The sequence below is a fragment of the Marmota marmota genome, unplaced genomic scaffold (genome assembly GCF_001458135.2).
Source record: "Marmota marmota marmota unplaced genomic scaffold, marMar, whole genome shotgun sequence".
Taxonomy (NCBI): Eukaryota; Metazoa; Chordata; class Mammalia; order Rodentia; family Sciuridae; genus Marmota; species Marmota marmota.
Window position 1 is genome coordinate 2,771,976 of NW_026000207.1, and position 17,917 is coordinate 2,789,892.

Genomic DNA, 17,917 nt, shown 5'->3' on the forward strand with positions numbered 1-17,917 from the left:
GTTCCTATTTCTCATCACACGTGGGTTGGTTTCACATTTTATTGGGCGAAGGTGCCTCCTCCCTGTCAATGGAAGTGCTCACAGTTTCTTCAGCCACTCCAAGCTGGGGCCCTGGGGGTCCTGGGGGTGGCTGGGCACGTCAGGCATGTTCCCATCATCTCGGAGGGGCACTGTGAGACAGAAGGGTGGGCCACTGAGATCAGCAGATCTTTACGGCCCTGCAGAGAACAGCAGGGATGGTGGTGCAAGTTCAAAGGGAAACAGGTTTCCAGGGGAGAGAAAGGAGAACCAGGATCAGAGAATCAGTGATGCAGAGAGGTAGAGAAACAGGAAATGGTGGGAATGACGGTTATCCCCAGTGATGGGGGAACCAGACACCTGGAAAGCAACAGATGCAGGAACCCAAAGAGGAACAGAAATCTGGAAAGATAATAGAAACTCAAAAGTATAAAAACAATGGGATGCAAAATATGTGGATTAAGGATTTGGACAGGGAGTGTGCAGACAAACTGCAGTATCTGACCCTGCTCAGGAATGGACTGCCCACTTCCACCCCTCCCTGCAGCACACGTCCCTGCTCACCTGGGTAGTTGTAGGGTGTGGCCTTGTTGATCATGATGGCATACTTGGTGTAGGGGCTGAGTGGGGGCAGAATCACAGCTGTGGAGAGAAGAGTAAGGCCCAGCTTAAAGTGATTCTCTGAGGTGGGGAAAAGGGCAAAAGCTGAGTCTTGGCAAAGAAGGGGGTATCAAGGGGAGCAGGAAGGGCTAGAAATTCCAGGAGGACACTTCATTCTGTGGGCCCTTCAGTATTCTAGGATCCCCATTTACAGGTAGAATACTTCAAGGGAGTTGATGGTCCAGGGATGGGAGCCCATCAGTCAGGGACAAGTCAGGCCTGGAGGGCAGAGGGTAGTGAGGCATCCCAGAGGTGAAAGGGTGTGCAAGGTGTGCAAAAGGATCTAGGCCAGGGCTGCCTGACATAAAGATAACTTTACATTGTAATTTTACACGGTGGCGTTAAATGTTTCATATTAATCTTATAACATGTTAACCTGGTACACCCAAACATCATTTTTACATAAAAAATCAACATTAAAATGTTGATAAGTGTACATATTTTTGAACATGCTAAGCTTTTAAATCCAGTGTGTCTCCTACCATCTCAAAGTACTGGCCCCCCTCAAAAGCTCAGGAGCCCAGTGGCGTTCTAGAATTTCACCCGGTGTGATCTGCAGACCAGCAGTACTGACAAGACCCGGGAACTTGTTAGAAATGAAGAATCCCAGGCCTTGCCCCAAGCTTACAGAATCATAAATGCTTTTAACGGGACCGCCCACCCTGCCCAGGTGAGCAGCGCAGGTGCGGGGCACAGCTCCTTCCTCAGGGTGAGTGGCACGGACTCCCCAGCTCACTCCCACCCCAGCCAACCCAAAGCGGATGCGGGGGCGGGGAAGGGCTCATTATTTCACCACTGGGTGAGTCCCAAGGCACAACCAGGGTGGACAGCCCTGCAGAGGCTCTGCACCTCTAGAGTGGCGGTGAACTGGGAGGCGTGGAGCGGTTCAGGCGTGAGCTCGGGCGGGCGAGGGGACGCCGTGGGGCGCGAGATGGAACGGGGCGGGTGACGCACGTTCGCGCCCGGGGCACTCACGCACCGAGACTTCCAATGGCGAAGGACACGACCAGCACCGGCTCCTTGGCCCAGGCATTCTTCAGAAAGGCGGCGAGTTCTGGAGGGTCGGGTAGAGAGTCACCTGCAGGGGCTGCCGGGTGACCTCTAGCCCGCTCGCGCCACCCCGCCTGGGAAGAGCCCCCATCTGCCTGCCGCGCCCTGTTCAGGACGGACCCCACCGCCTCCACGTGTATTCCGCCGCACCTCAGCCCTACGACCGCCCGCGGGCTACCAGAAAGACCCATGCCCTGCACAACCGCAGCGTTCACACTTACTCTCAGCCATCTTGTTCCTGGCGGCGGCGAGGGCGCGCAGCACCCTGGGAGTCGTGGTCCTTGAGCCAGCCTCCGCAACCTGGGCTGCGCGTGCGCCCTGGAGACGTGTCCTGGCGGAAGCGGAGGCGCGCAGCACCCTGGGAGTTGTGGTCCCTGCGCTCTCAGTCCGCGCGTGCGCACGGAAGTTGGAGGCTGTGGCGGGGAAGATTTAAATACCTTGAGCACCAGCTGGGTTCACTTTTCTCAGTCTAGGGGTCGCTCCCAAGGATTGACTTCTAGTCTTCCTGCAGCAACTCACATACGGCGGAATTTTTGAAAACCCATTTACAGAAGGAGAAGCGGAGGCTGAAGAAGGCGAACAGCTGCCCTACGGATTTGCAGCTCGGCATCAGCTGGTGCTGGAAGCGCTAGTTTTCGTGTCAGATGGTTTAGGGACCTTCTGTGGGCTCTCACAGTTCCCGCTGTTACTGCCGTATAGCTGGGATCACTCCCCTCCCCATTTTTTCCTTAAGTGAAATGGTCCAGGTTTGTCTTTCAGTGAAAGTGGGAGTTGCTTGAGAGCAGTAACGAGGTCTGAGCCCTCTGCTCCCGGCTTCACGCAGCAAGGGCCTGGCGCTTAATGGGTGCTTTTTTTTTTTCTTTTTTTTAAGTTTATTGAACACAACAGGTTATGATTCCTCCTTCCAACTTTTCCCACAGACCACGGGGCTGTGACACAGCCACCCAGGCGCCCTTCCTCCCCGCAGCCCTTCTCCTTCCCTATACAGGGCTGTCTGAAGTCTGGCTTTCTGCCTCATTTCCTGGGAGGGAGGAGGGCATCTCCATTCCTGGCTTCAGCTTTAGAGAGAGCCCACTATGGCCCTGGCGGTGGCCCTCCAGCTGCTGACCCTCTGTGAGCTGCCCCCTCCCTTCTGCCTGGGTCCTTGGCTGGGCTGGGAGCAGAGAGAGAAAAGGGTTGGGGACCCAGCCACCCTGCAGCACCAGCTGGGCGTTTAGCATTCAACTTCTAGTTGAGAATCAAGGGACAGGACTGGGGCCAAGACTGCTGGGCATTAAACTAGAAAAGACGGAGTCCCAGAAGAGGAGGGAAGTGGGAACAGGCTTCTTAGATCCTGAGACAGGAGGGGATCAGAGACTAGGGAGTGTGGAGTCCTGATTTAATTATTTATTTTTATTTTTTGGTACCAGGGATTGAACTCAAGGGCAGTTAACCGCTGAACCACATCCCCACCACCATTTTTTTTTCCCCCTTAGAGGCAGAGTCTCTCACTGAGTTGCTTAAGGGCCTTTCTAAATTTCTAAGGCTGGCTTTCAACTTGAGATCCTCCTGCCTCAGCCTTCAGAGCTGCTGGGATGACAGGCTGTGCCACCCCCCACCTGGCTGAGGACTCCTGATTCTGATAGGGGAGGAGGTGGGAGCCAGGACCTCTGAATCCCTGGGAAAGGAGGGGTGGGGGGCAGGACTCCTGGCTGGAGGGAGGAGGGGGCTAGGGGCAAACATCTGGCTTCATAAGCAGGTGTGGAAGGAAGCCTGAATTCCTGACAGCTTAGAGAGGAGTAAGTAGGGAAGAAGTTCCTGTTCTTCAGACTAAGGAGAGGCTGAGGAATCCCATTCCTGGGCTCCTGGTGAGGTGGGACTGGCACCCTCGAAGGACTTTACAAAAAATTTCTCCTCAACCCTGTGCAGGGGCTCTGGGTCACGCAGACCTCACTCCATCTGGTGAGTAACACTCCTCTTCATCCTCTGCTTTGCTGACATCTCTTTTCCAACTACTCAGATTCTATTCTGGTGCTCAGGCTCACCCCAGATTTCCTTCCCTCCCTTCCTTTCTCCTGCCCCTTTCTGCTCCCTACCTTCCTCCCTCTCTCCCCTTCTTTTTCTTCCTTCCTTCCTCACTCCTTTTAGTGGCCATGATAGGTGGATAGTGAAGAGACATGACCTAGAACTCCAGCTTCACCACCTTATTACTAGATGACCTTGAACAAACCACGACTTTGAAGACATTTCCTTCGTTATAAAATGGGCTGTTGTAGGACTTAGTCTAACCACATGGGTAAATCCCCTGGCTTGGAGAAGTACCATCTCCTGCCATTCCAGTTATCCCTTCAACTGGATTCTGGGGTGAGGGGTCGTTCCCTTTTGATATACATTTAGGTATATCCAGTTTTGCACCCTTACAAAAAGGAGGGTCTCCCATCCTGAGACAGGTTTCTTCCTGTTTCCTCAGAAGTGACACTGACCTTTCCTTTCTCCCACTACACAACACTACAACTTCAAATAAGAATTATCTGAGAAAGGGCTGGGGATGTGGCTCAAGCGATAGCGCACTCGTCTGGCAAGCCGGCGGCCAGGGTTTGATCCTCAGCACCACATACAAACAAAGATGTTGTGTCTCCCGAAAACTAAAAAAATAAATAAATAAATATTAAAAATTCAAAAAAAAAAAAAAAAGAATTATCTGAGAAACCATCGATGTCTGAGCTACCAGCTTCTTTCAAATTGTTTTTCTACCACTGAGCCACATCCCCAGCCCTTTTATTTTTATTTTGAGGCAGAGACTCACTAAGTTGCAGATGCTGGTCTTAAATTTGCATCCTGCTGCCTCAGCTCTTTAGTTGCTAAGATTCCTAGTGTGCACCACCACACTCAGCTCAAGTTAAGTTTTTTTTTTTTTTTTAATGATAAAGCTAATATCTATTCATGGTTATAAAAATTCAGTCATTAGTAAAAAACATATAACAGTCTCCTTCTTCTTCATCTTCCTTAAATGATCTGAATTTCCTTATATTCACACACATGCATGTATTTATAGATTTGTATTTTGGTTTTGGTTTTTCCCAAGCAATATTGATAATGGATGACTCACCCTGTTCTGTATCTCATGCTTTTTACTTTACAATCTGTCTTGGAGCTATCTCCATGCCACTCTTTCTACTTTTTATTGTTATTCCAACTGTTGACCAGAATTTGCTATTGCAGGATGGCTAGATTCTGGGGTGAGGGGTCATTCCCTTTTGATATACATTTAGGTATATCCAGTTTTCCTGGCTATACAGTCAATACTGCAACAAGCACTCCTGCATGACTTTCTGGTGCACACATGTGCACCTTTGTGCCTGGAGAAGCAGTGGAATTATTGGGTCATTACTCATGTCCTGTATCTTGATAGAAACTGACACATTTCCTTCAGAGAGGGTACATTCAAGTGCCCAGGGGCCGGTTTCAACATATTCACCCAAACTCAATGTTAACCACAGTTTTTGATAACCTGATTGGCAAAACAATCTTGGTGATTTTTTTTTTAAATAATTGCTATGAGGGTTAAGCAACTTTTTTCCTTTAGTTGTGTTGTAGGCGACTGACTTCCTCCTTTGTGAATTGCCTATTCATGTCTTGTACAGATTTTATTTGAATGGTTCTCGGGTTTCTTTCTATATTCTTAATCCAAATGATTTATGAATCAAGTGATTTTTGCCAATACTGTCACATGACTTCTAGCTTCATTTGTCTTTTGGCAAATATAACCCAAGAGGTCAAGTTTATTAATTTTATCTCATGAATTTTTCATTGTACAGCTTAAGAAACCTTTCCTACTTCAAGATATTTGTGTTTTTCTACATATTCTAAGAATACATTTTAAGAAACACATGTAGGTTTTTAATTAAGCTGGAATTTGATTGGGGGAATGGTGCGAGGTAGGATCCCATGTTACTTTTTTCCAAATAGCAAGTTTTGGCAACTGTTAGTCTGTTTTGTGCTACTATAACTGAGTGCCACAGGGTGGGCAATTTATACACAACAGAAGTTTATTTAGTTCTTAGTCTGGCTGCAAAGTCCAATATCAAAGGGCCTGGTAAGGACCATCTATCTGCATCATGCTGTGGCCAAAGGCATCACCTAGTCAAGAAGGGTATTGTGTGTGTGTGTGCGCGCACACGCATGCATGTGCGTGTGTGTGTGTGTTCGTGTGTGTAACTTACCCTTATATCAAACACCCACTCTGGCAATAATGGCACTGATCCAACCAATCACCTCCCTTTTTTTTAAAAAAAAAATGCTTTTTAGTTGTAGATGGACACAATATTTTTATTTATCTTTGTGTGGTGCTGAGGATCGACATGTCCAGGGCCTCACACGAGCTAGGCCAGTGCTCTACCACTGAGCCACAATCCATCACCTCTTAAATTCCCACCTCTCAACCCTATTGTGTTAGGGATTAGGTTTCCAACACATTTTCTCCTGGGGACAAATTCAAACCAGAGCAGCAACGACTGAAATCTGGTACCAACATTCTAGAGACTAAAAACGCAGATGTCTCGGACATGGCCCTCTGAAATTGTTTAAAAGCCATAACCCAGTGCAGTGGCATTGGCAAATGCCTATAATCCCAGCCACTTGGAAGGCTGAGGCAAGCATTGCAAGTTCAAGACCAGCCTGGGTAATTTAGTGAGCTCCTGAATCAAAATTAAAAAAAATAAAATAAAAAAGGCTAGGGATGTGGTTCAGTGGTAAAGCACCCGTGAGTTAATTCCAGTACCCAAAACAAACAAACTACACAAACAAACAACAAAACAGGAAGTATGTGTGTGTGTGTGTGTGTGTGTGTGTGAGAGAGAGAGAGAGAGAGAGAGAGAGAGAGAGAGAGAGAGAGAGAGAAAGCAGGTATCACTCAAATGCGGAGGCTGGCTTTGAACCTGCCCTTCTCCAGCCTCAGCCTCCCGGGATCACGGCGGCTCCACCACGCCGGCTTGCCACTTTCTCTGACCAGCCTGAGTGTGGTCCAGGCCTTCCTCTACTTTACACAGCTGAGGCGCGCAGAGGGGCAAAGGCGGCTGGTCCCGGTTGCTTTCTTCCTCCCCCAACCTCCCCGGAACCCCCTGCGGTTCCTGGGAGGTCCCAGGGCTCACGCCGACTCCTTTATTAAGTTCCCCCAGCCTCATACCCCAAGCCATGGCTGGGGGCTCAGCCAGCGGCAGTCGTGACCCCGGGGGTCAACGTGACCTTGAGGTGCCGCGCACCCCAGCCCGCCTGGAGGTTTGCACTCTTCAGGGCGGGAGAGAGCGTGCCCCTGCTCCTCCGGGACGTGTCCATGGAGCTGGCCGAGTTCTTTCTGGAGGCGGTGACTCCCGCCCAGGGGGGCAGTTACCACTGCTCCTACCGCAGGCTAGACTGGGGACCGGGCATCTGGTCCCAACCCAGCGACGTCCTGGAGCTGCTGGTGACAGGTGAGGTCCTGAGCGGGAAAGGCGAGGGGCGCAGGGGCCGGGAAAGGGAGGGGAGAGGAGGGACGGGGACGCTGGGAGGAGAGACCGAGCTAGGTGGGTAGCTGGGAGGTGAACAGACCGAGCTAGGTGGGTAGCTGGGAGGTGAACAGACGCGCTGGCAAAGCGGAGAGGGGGATACAGGGGAGGATGGGCGGGGAGGAGCCAGGTCGCGCGAGCTCAGGCCCCCATCGCCCCGCAGACCTACTGCCGCGGCCGTCGCTGGTGGCGCTGCCCGGGCCGGTGGTGGCGCCCGGTGCCAACGTGAGCCTGCGGTGCGCAGGCCGCCTGCCGGGCATGAGCTTCGCGCTGTACCGCGTGGGCCTGGCGGCGCCGCTGCAGTACCGCGACTCGGCGCAGCGCTGGGCCGACTTCCCGCTGATCGGCGCCCGGGCGCCCGGCACCTACAGCTGCTACTACCACACGCCCTCCGCCCCCTACGTGCTGTCGCCGCGCAGCGAGCCGCTGGTCGTCAGGTCTGACGGTGAGGCGCCCCGGGACCTAGGGGCCCGATCCCAGCCCTCCTCCTTGGGACCCAGGGACACAGTCCAGCTCTCCTCCTCTGGAACCTGGCGAGTGGCTTCAGCCCTTCTCCCCAGGACCTAAGGAACTGTCGCCAGCCCTCCTCAGGACACAGAGATAGACCCAGCTCTCCTTCCCCAGATCCAGGGCCCCAAGCCCAGTCCTTCTCCCTCAGACCAGGAGTCTGAGGCCTTGTTCTCCCATCTGCCCTGCCCAACTTTGAGACTTGGGTCCCCAGCTCCACCCCAGGAGTTAGAGCCCCAAAGGTGCACATTTGGGGGTCTGGAGCTGACAGCCCATCTCTCTCTCCTTGGCCTGCAGACTCCAGCTCCTTGGACTACACCCAGGGGAACCTCATCCGCCTGGGGCTGGCGGGCTTGGTCCTCGCGTCCCTGGGTGTGCTGGTCGTTTTGGACTGTTGCAGCAGGAGCAGTGCGCTCCACCAGGCCTTGCCCTAGGGGGTCTGGAGGTAGACACCTGTGATGTCAGAAGAATTCCTGCAGAGCAGCGCAGACACTGGGATCCCTGGGGCCGGACAGCCCCTACTGGAGCCCCCCAGCCCCCCAGGCTCAGCCCCCACTTAGCCATCCTTCACCTTTGTGTCCTGCCACCTTCTTCAAACCTTGGTTTCTTTTATTGTAAAATGGGCACGTTGATAATATCACACCACAGATTATCGTCCGATTGAGTGAATAATTCCCCAAAAAAAGTGTTTAGAAACTGTGAGTAGCCTACAGTAAATGCTCAATAAATGTTAGCTATTGTAATTTCTACCAGGCTTGCAAGACCCCATTGAAGTTTACCTTTGCACTGCTCCATCTCGCTTTTTAAGCAACTCATTATCTCCTTTTATGGCACCCTTGACTGCCAAGCAAATCCCTTTCAAACTGTTCAGGCCTTCCCCCAAAAGTAGACTTAGAGGAGACCAAGCAGAGCTTCTGCCCTAGTTACAGCTTCATTTGCAGTGGTCTCCTTGACCATCACCACCACCACCATCATCGTTAAAGGCAGCTCCTTTGCCAGGCAAGAGCAAGTGGTGCATGCGCAGTAGAGCTTGGACCTGGTCGCTGATCTTTACTCCGTCAGTTTCCCATCGTACTCTTGGCTGCAGTAGTGGTTAAAACACACACACACACACACACACACACACACACAGCCTTCCTCTTGCAGCCTGTTCCCTTTCCTTGTTTTCTCTCTCCCTCCCCAAGGCCTGGCTGACCTGCACAATTTCTCCTGGATTTATTCATTTAACTTCTATCTTTTTCTGGCCAACCTTGACGCTGTTCTCATCTCCAGGAACCCAGATTCTGTCTCCAAGCAGTTCTCCCCACTCAATGTTCATGTATTCCCATCTTGACTTCTGCGGTGGAGCACAGACTCTATTTTTTATTATGTTCTCCAACTTCCTCCTCCTCCTCTTCCCAGTTAATGGAGAAGACTGTAACTTTCAGCTCTTGGACAGCCCCAGCTCTGCCGGCTGTCACCTTGTGCAGTTTATCAAGCCTTCTGAATTTTCCTCTGTGAAAGGGGGGACTGAACATATCGACCATGTCATCTCTAGAGAGAGTTAAACGGATGACATGTGTTTCCAACCTTAGGCCAGCAGCCTTCACTTCTCTGCTCCTTTTTCTGCACACGATAAGTAAAATTTACATGTAACTGTGTACACACCCACACACATGTACTAACATTCATAAAGCAACGCTTGCTTCTGTGCAGATGCACACTGACTTACTCTATCTTATTAAAAATGCCTTTAGGACCACACCAAACATGCTCACGGTCTCAAGAAGTATAAGTCACGTTTGTTGCTGTACTCTTTTCTTTTAGAAACTAACCTACACCACATTGTGCATAAAGATTGAGAAGTTTAAAATGTGCACAGACCATATAAAATAGTGTTATTTTAATACCTGAGTTGTCTTAGTGGGCAAGATTAGGGTGTTCAAATGTGAGATCAGGCAGAACTGAGCTTTGAAGTCAGACTGGCTACCTGGGTGCACTGACATGCTGCAAAGGTGTCCGCTGGACCTTCTGGGTTTGTCCTTGGTACCCATGTGGGACCCTGGCAAGGTTCATCCAGGGCAAAGCTCCCTGACACAGGTGGATGTGGGACATCAAGAGAGATGAAGGGGCTGGGGTTGTGGCTCAGCGGTAGAGCACTTGCCTAGCACGTGCAGGATCCTAGGTTCGATCCTCAGCACCGTATATAAAATAAAGGTATCATGTCCAACTAAAACTAAAAAATAAATATAAAAAAAAGAGAGAATGAAGGGAGCAGCCTTGGATGGGGCTTCAGGGTCATCAAACCCAGTCTTCCCTCTTTGTAGATGAAAAATTGTGGAAAGGAGCAGTGTGGTGAAGTCCCCTGACACCATAGGAAGTCGGAGGCACATCAGGGAGGCGCTCCTGGTGCGACTTGACCTGGTGCAACTTCACCTGGTGCAACTTCACCTGGCGTCCTCCTCTCACTCACTCCACCACACATCTGCTGTCCACTCACACCTATCGTGGACGCTCATCTGTAGCCACCACCCACCTCTTCTTGCTTGCTGTCATTTCTACACCTCTCTATTCTCCCATTTCCCTTCGTCTCATTCATTCATTCTTCCATCCCTCCATCCCTGAATTAATCAATCTATTGACCCACTGAACTGTTGACTAATTAGTCAATGCACTATGCATTCATCTGCCTGTGCACTGAATCCACATCTTTTATTCCTGTTGTCACCAACAGCCCTCCAAGATAGACCCAGGCGGTCAGCCCGGGATTCAAGTCTGTGTGGTCAGAGTTGTTTTCTCTGTGGCTACTTCTCAACACAAGAATGTATTGAGTGGAGATTTCTGAATTTTGTTGGTTTTTGCCTCCTTTATCACTTTTACTTTTAAATAAGGAAGAGAGAGGGGAACAAATCACAGTTCACATCTGCAAAGCAACCTGTGGCTCTCGAGGCAGGCATTTCTTTACTTGTCACCTATATGTGCTCAGAGTGTGTCAGGTACTGGTGATGAGTCCGAGGTCTCTGGTACATATCTTCCATCCATCCTCCTTGCTGGGTTGATGCTAGTCATGCTGTTTCCATTGGCTCAAACTCTCATGGGGCCAAGCTCAAATTTCTATACATCCAGTTGTTTTATTATTTTATAAATATTATTATTGTTATCATCTTGTTACTGGGGATTGAACTCTGGGGCACTTTACCACTGAACCCTTTTTATTTTTTGAGACAGGGTTTCACTAAGTTGCTGAGGCTGGCCTCCAACTTCTGATCCTCTTGAATCCGCCTTCTCAAGTCTCCAGGCTTACAGGAGAGCACCACTTCCCCTTGGCTCCAGTTGTTTCAAATGCAGCCCAAGTAAGCAGATTTTTAGACAGTCGGAGCTTACCTGCTTTGCACCGCCCACAGAAGCACATTCAACACCTGCAAGCCAAACCCTGAGGCTGGGAAAGACCCCAGGTCTTTGCCACCCTTTGGAGTTCTGGTCCCCCCCTTGCTGTCCCCTAGGCATCCGGAGGGACTTCCCTTCTGCAAACCCATCAAGGCTCATCCAAATAAACTCGTAGTGCATTACCGCCACCTTGTGGCACATCCTTGTCCTTGACCAGAGCTGAAGTCCAGAGCACACTTGCCAGTCACTGTGCCGATTCTGGATCATGAGTCACGAATGTCATTCCCAGATCTCTCAGAGTGGCACGCTGACTGGCCATTGCTGGAAACAGGGTGCCCAGAGGAGGAGGAGGAGCACAGAGGTTCCTGCGGGCTGGGTCTACTACAGTCTCCCTACATGCCTGGCTCCACACCCAGCTCCCCGCTCAGGAGTCCATCTGGCCCTTTGGGCATCTGTCTCCATCAGCTCAGGCTGCAGCGACATGTCATAGACTGGGTGACCTGAAGAGCCGTTCTGGGGTGTGGGGAGGTACATGATGAAGTGTGGCTGGGCTTTGGTGAGGGGGGGAGAGAGAGAGGGGGCGAGGGAGAGAGAGAGAGCCCCGAACTGTGGGAGGCCAACCTTCCGGGTGACTGAGTTACACTCCCCAGCTGGGTGCTGAGGCGCTCAGTCACAGAAATGGGTGTGTCTTGCTACAGCCCCATGGGTGAAGCTATGCTCACCTGTCCCTTTGTAATATAACCCCTTGCCCTTCCATGGAAGTGCCTTGTGTGTGTGCCCTCCTCTTACTGTGCCCTGGGGTGTGGCCTACCCAGGTGTCAGTCAACCTGCTGACAGTGGACATCATGAAGATACTCAGCCCCTGAAACCTGACCCCTGGCCTCATTTGAATAGCTTCTCCTCAATAAAAGGGGTCAGCGCGTGTGTGTGCTCTCTCTCTCTCTTTTCTGCGGACCCTTAAGGTCAGAGGAGCCGTCACAGCGACCCCAAAGAAAAAGGTATTTGTGTCTCTTGTGGGGTTATTTCGTGCAGCCCAGTTAGCCCAGTTTGACTGGAGTGACCCCTGAGCCTTTTAGTCGCGAGAACAGAAACCCGGCACCCAACCCTCTGGTGTGTCTTCCCCTTCTTCTAAGGATCCTAATCCCATCCTGGGGATCTACCCTCATGGCCTCATCCAAGCCAAATGGCCACCAAGGGCCCACCTCCTAATGCCATCACATGGGGTCAGGGCTTTACCCTGCACTCAGCCCTTGACAGATCCTCTAGGCGATTGAGTATCCTTATTTATTTTTACAGATTTGTGGAAGGTCCCTGTCTCTGTCAGGGCTGGCTGCGTGATGGAATTCTGGAAACCGTATGCTCATCCAGATGCTCACAGGCTCCAACTGACTGGGTACAGTGGCACATTCCCGTAATCCCAGAAATTCAGGAGTGTGAGGCTGGAGGATTACAAGCTCAAGACCAGCCTCAGCAACTTAGCAAGGCCCTAAGCAACTTAGCGAGACCCTGGTTGAAAAGAAAACAATAGAAGGGCTGAGGATGTGGCTCAGAGGTAAACCATCCCTGGGTTCAATCCCTGGTACCAAAAAGTAAAAACTAGGCTTAAACTGCCACTGATCCAGGAGGACCCTAACTGGCCTGTGTGATGCTCCCGGAACAGGAGTGGAGCCCGCTTGCGAGCATTGGCTGCGAGACCATCTCCCGCCCACCTCCAGGGATCCTGTGTACAATAAGACATGCACACTCTGTCTTCAACCCCGGTTCCTGGCCCCTGGCATTGCCTGGGTGGTAGTGGGGGCAGGAGCATCTTTTGTGACTCACAAGGAGCCCCTTCAACTCTGCCCGAGTTTATGCTGAGGAGGTGACTTGGGGATGTGGAGAGGTTGCCAAAGGAAGCAACGGGGTGATTGGAAGGCTGAGACTTTCCACCTCATCCTCTGACGGGCAGGGAGGAGAGAGGGGCTGGGGGTGATCAGCCAATCAACCATGCCCATGCAATGCAGCCTCCATAAAGGCTCTGAATGATGGGTGCAGACCCCCCCACACACTGGCGAACACGTCCACATGGGGCAACCCTGTGGTTGGGGACCTGTGCTGGGGAGCCTTCTGGACCGTGTCTGCTGTCTCTCCAGCTGGGTTTCCTTTGTATCCTTCATAGCATCCTTTATAATAACTGGCCATAGTAAGTGGAGAACATCCCTGCATTCACCCAGCTGTTGTAGCAAATTCTCAAATATGAAGGGAGGTTGTGGCGGCACTTCTCACCAGATCAGACAGCAGCATGGTAACTTAGGGACCCAACTGTTGCAGCTGGCACCTGAGACGGGAGCAGCCTGCTGGGGGGGGTTGATCTGCGGGGGCGGGGTCTGGGCTAACTCCAGGTGTTAGTATCAGATTGGAACTGGACCTCTGGACACCCAGTGGTCTGCAGACTGTAGCTCACACATTTGGTATCAAGGTTCACAGGGAGCCGGCTCCTTGGACTGGTTGTTCTTTTTGCTCTTTAGGTAAATAATGCCTCGCCTAAATCTAAAAGTGGCTTGTCTTATCCTCCCTGGTTGGATCAGTCAGCCCTGTCTTGGCTTCATCTGCCATGTGTGAGCTTGACAGCTGCATGTCCTCCTGGTCACACTGTTACCAGTGAACATCCTAGTAACCCATAGCTTGCTTTCTTCTACCAAACTGAACTTTAAGGGCCTGCTTTGGGCTTTTAGGCTACCTAATAAAATCTCCAAGTTTAGCTTTAAAAATTCAAGCCTCTGTAACCAAAAGGAGTCTAAGGATGAGAATTAGAATAGGATGTTCCTCCTTCACAGGTTTGGGAGAGGGGAGAGACAGAGAGAAGGGTGGGGGACAGAGAAAGGCCCAGAAGTGAGAGCAAGAAGAAAGCTATTATTCTGTGCCATAAAACCAATTCAAGAGTCTCATTTGATAAGCCGATAACTGAGGATATTCAGAAGACTATAAATGTGTCATGTGCAGTCTGGAGATGTATGGCTATTTATTACGGTCACTCATGTGTTCTATCCTCTGGTCCTATAAACCTGTCCTTTGAAGCTTTACTCGCACAGAATAATCTTGTAGGAGTCCGACGGCATCGGGACCCATACAGCATGGTGGCAGTAGCTTTCAAGGAGCAACCTGGTGCTGAGTGGGGGTCTTGGTCATGCCTTGTTGCCCTGGCAACGTGTTATAATTGATACCCCTGCCTTCCCAGGCGGCAGGAGCTGTGGAATCAATCAGTTCTGCGGCATCAGAAGGCGCTCATTAGCACCGTGTGCTGTTTTCCGCCCACACTTATGATGGAAAAGTTAAAAGCCAAGGAGACTAGATTTTGTACTTCGGCAGGAGTTTGAGAATCTGATTTAATTTCAGTTGCAGAATCTAACACCAGATCTGACAGAGACAAGGGTTGCCCCTGATTTGGGCCATGGTGAAGAACGGGGTGGGGGAGTGTTAGAGACAAGGACACCATGGATGAGCCTCGGCAGGCTGTGGGAGAGCTGGTGAAGTGGTGTGGAGGTGGAGAAGGCCCGGCTGAAGAGAGGGTTCCTACAATGGCCTCTGAGGGAAGTTGGTCAAGTAAAAAATGGGTAGGAGGGGGTCACCAGGTAGAGGAAAGTGGACCGGGAGGGCCTGAGATGTGAAGGATGCACACACACACACACACACACACACACACTTCCATTGAGCATCTTGACCGTTTTTAAGGGTGCCGCTCCCTGACCTGGATCACCGTGTTGTACAACCATCGCGACCAGCGTCTCGGGAACCCTAGGTCAGCCCGAAGCTCACGCAGCGCACAGCTGCTCCTCGGTGTGCCCTCTGCCCGGCCCCTGGGCGCCCTTCTATCTCTGTCTCTGGATCTGACTCCACAGAGCCTCCTGCCCCAGAGCTGACCTCCAGGCTCACCCCTGTTGTGGCTGGCCTCGGAAGGCCCTGCCTTTTCCAGGTGGACTGGTATTCCCGGGTGTGGATGGGCCACATGCTGTAGGTCATCGGTCAGTCCACCTGTGGTGCACAGCGTTGGCTGTTGGGGAGAAGGCTGCGTGCCTGTGGCCTGGCAGGGAGTCCCCCTTCTCCCGAGGAAGTCTGCTCAGCTCTGCAGGCTTAGTGTTCATGCTTGTTAAGGTGTCCGAGTGCGAGTGGCATGCCAGCGCCCTGCACACGCTCCTCTTCCCTGGGGTTTTGAAAGCAGAGATTCCGGAGGGTTTCCTGGAGACCCCAGAACAATGCATGGCTTTTCATTCCTGCTATTAACTCTGCCTTCCAGAGGGTCCTTCTGCTAGCTCTGGGCCTTAGTCCGTTTTGTGTTTCTATGGCACAAGGCTACAGATTGGGTCGTTCCTAAAGAAAAGAAATTTATTTCTAGCAGCTTCGATGGGTGGAAGTTCAAGAGAAGGAAGCAAAATCTGGCCAGGGCCTTCTTGCTGCAGCGCCCACGGTGGAAGGCAGAGGGTGGGAGAGGGCAGGAGAGGTGGGATGGAGTCTGGACACCCAGACCCCTGCCCTCAGGCCCCTCTGCCCAGCTGTGGTGCAGGTAAGCCTCCTGCAGCTGATCCTGGAGGACACGTGCAGACCTCACTGCAGGGACAGTTGTCCTTCTTGGCCACGCGGAGATACACTTCTTTGCTCCAGTTCAGACCTTTTATTGCACAGCCACAGTTCCCTTTAGGGAGCACCTATGGTATACTGGGCAAGTTGAGTTCTGAGGAAGTTGATTAAAATGAACTTCATATTCTGGCTCCAAATTCTTAAGCTGTAGGTGGGCCATCTTGGCCACGACCGGATCCTCCCTCTGCCATGGTCCTTCTCCCTTCTTCTCACACCCTGCTCCTCACATGCCTCCTTCGCCTCTGGTTTCCCTGTTCTCCACCTCCTCCTCCCCTCCTGGCCTTGTGTGTTCAACCCCCTTTTTACCCACCCTCCTCTTCCTTCTTTTATCTGCTTCCCTTTCTTCAAGCCCAACACCCCCTCTCTCTTCAAGCTTCTGGCCCATTCCCCTCCTCACCCTATGTCTCCTATGATTTTATTCTATTTTAGGTACCAGGCATTGAACCCAGGGGTGCTTCGTCACTGAGCCACATCCTCCACCCTTTTCTATATCTCATTTAGAGACAGGGTCTCACGAGCTGCTTAGGGACTCGCTAAGTCACGGAGGCTGCCTTTGAACTTGCGATCCCCCTGCCTGCCTCCCTCCCAAGCTGCTGCTGGGATCACAGGTGTGGGCCCCCACCCCTCCCACTTTATACTGTTTTAAAGTAGATCTCAGTTATAAAATTTTATTATATTATTTCACCTATAAAGACTTCTACTTTTATTAATATATCTCTAGTGTTTACGTGTGATAAACACCTAATAAAATGAACAGTAACTTATCAAAATCATCTAACCTAGTCCCCAGTTGTCAAAAACATGCTACAAAGTTATTCTTAAACAAAAGCTATTCAAACACAGCTACCCTACATTTTGATGTTAAGGTGAAGGGTTTGAGATACATCTTTTTATTTTTATTTTTTTAGAGTTGTAGCAATATAGGTGATTTTTTTAAAAAAATTAAGTTGTAGATGGACAAATACCTTTATTTTATTGATTTATCTTTATGTGGTGCTGAGGATTGAACCCAGAGCCTCACATGTGCAAGACAAGCTCTCTACCACTGAGCTGCAATCCCAGCCCCAGTACGGGTGATTTTGATGATGCTCATAAACTGAGACTGCAATCAAGTGCTCATTTGCTGTGTTAGCTCCTCCTCTTCCATCTTTTATTCTATTTTTGTACTGGGGGTTGAACATAGGAAGACCCCACCACGGAGCTACATCCTTTTTATTTTTACAGGGTCTTGCTAAGTTGCTGAGGCTGGCTTTGAACTTGCAACCCTCCTGCCTCAGCCTCCTGAGCAGCTGGGATCACAGATGTGGACCACCACAACCAGCTCTGTTAGTATCTTCCATGGCACCTGCACAGGACCAGCTTAGCACCTGTGGCAGAAGCCAGCAGCAGGCCTAAGGGAGAGGCTCATGCCCCTCATGGCACCGTGGTGGGGTACCGTGTTCAGGAAGTGGGTGTGGTGTCAGATATCTGGGAGGCATCCGCTCTCACACACTAAGTTTGGCGCCTTCTTTCACATAGGCTGGCCCAGAAGCCAGGGCCTCCTCCTCAGTTAGGGATGTCCTCGGCCCTCTGTCTCCACGAGTCCTGCTTCTGCAGGTTCAACCAACCACGGGTGGAAAACAAAACAAAAGTGCGTGTGTGTGACAGGCCCAGGCTCTGACTCTGCGGACACCCCCTGAACAGTGTGCGTGACAACCATTGATCAGCCCCTACGTTGTATCAGGTACTCACCTGCAGATCTGGGTATGTGTGTGGGGTGGGGTGTCCTGGGTCCAGTGTCCAAGGAACGGACGCGCAGCACACAATCGCAGCATGAAGTGAGTCACACAGTAGGTCTCAGTCTCCTGAGCACCTCGGGAGTGCCTAACTGCACCCACCTGTGCTTCCCCACCACAGAGCTGAGGCCTGCCAGCCGGGGCTGGGTCGTGGCAGGAAGACCGCTGCTGTCAGTTCCTTGTGACTCTCTCACTAAAGCAAACCTTACACAGTCCTTCCTCATGGCCACCAGAGGAATGGAGCTTCGGCAGGCCTTTGCTGTTGGCTGATAAATTCCAGAGCCTACGTTTAAAACGCTCGTCTTCAAAGTTAGCCAAAGAGACGTTAAGAAGAGGGAGAACATGTCCCCGTTTTCCTGATACTACATAAGGAGAAAGATTCTTCTGAGTCATAAGACTAATTTA

General features: G+C 51.2%; 2 protein-coding genes across 2 annotated transcripts; one reads left to right on the top strand and one right to left on the bottom strand.

The window, feature by feature from the left end:
* Window positions 1–25: 25 nt before the first annotated feature.
* On the bottom strand, window positions 26–2,030 carry Ndufa3 (NADH:ubiquinone oxidoreductase subunit A3). The gene is made up of 4 exons (XM_015505446.2): window positions 1,950–2,030; window positions 1,658–1,732; window positions 583–660; window positions 26–170 (listed from the first exon to the last, which is right to left on the bottom strand). Exons 1-4 carry the CDS (start codon window positions 1,957–1,959, stop codon window positions 79–81), a joined length of 255 nt encoding a protein of 84 aa, XP_015360932.1. The 5' UTR covers window positions 1,960–2,030; the 3' UTR covers window positions 26–78.
* Oscar (osteoclast associated Ig-like receptor) lies at window positions 1,932–8,504 on the top strand. The gene is made up of 5 exons (XM_048791668.1): window positions 1,932–2,841; window positions 3,637–3,669; window positions 6,876–7,175; window positions 7,414–7,695; window positions 8,055–8,504. The coding sequence occupies exons 1-5, from the start codon at window positions 2,805–2,807 to the stop codon at window positions 8,189–8,191; spliced, it is 789 nt and encodes a 262-aa protein (XP_048647625.1). The 5' UTR covers window positions 1,932–2,804; the 3' UTR covers window positions 8,192–8,504.
* The last annotated feature ends 9,413 nt before the right edge of the window (window positions 8,505–17,917 follow it).

Coding starts and splice junctions, on each gene's coding strand:
- Ndufa3 (XM_015505446.2), bottom strand. Junction 661..1,657: donor CTTCGCCATTGGAAGTCTCG/GTGCGTGAGTGC, acceptor TTCTCTCCACAG/CTGTGATTCTGCCCCCACTC. Junction 171..582: donor CACACCCTACAACTACCCAG/GTGAGCAGGGAC, acceptor TCTGTCTCACAG/TGCCCCTCCGAGATGATGGG.
- Oscar (XM_048791668.1), top strand. CDS start 2,805: ATGGCCCTGGCGGTGGCCCTCCAGCTGCTGACCCTCT. Junction 7,176..7,413: donor CCTGGAGCTGCTGGTGACAG/GTGAGGTCCTGA, acceptor ATCGCCCCGCAG/ACCTACTGCCGCGGCCGTCG. Junction 7,696..8,054: donor GCTGGTCGTCAGGTCTGACG/GTGAGGCGCCCC, acceptor CTTGGCCTGCAG/ACTCCAGCTCCTTGGACTAC.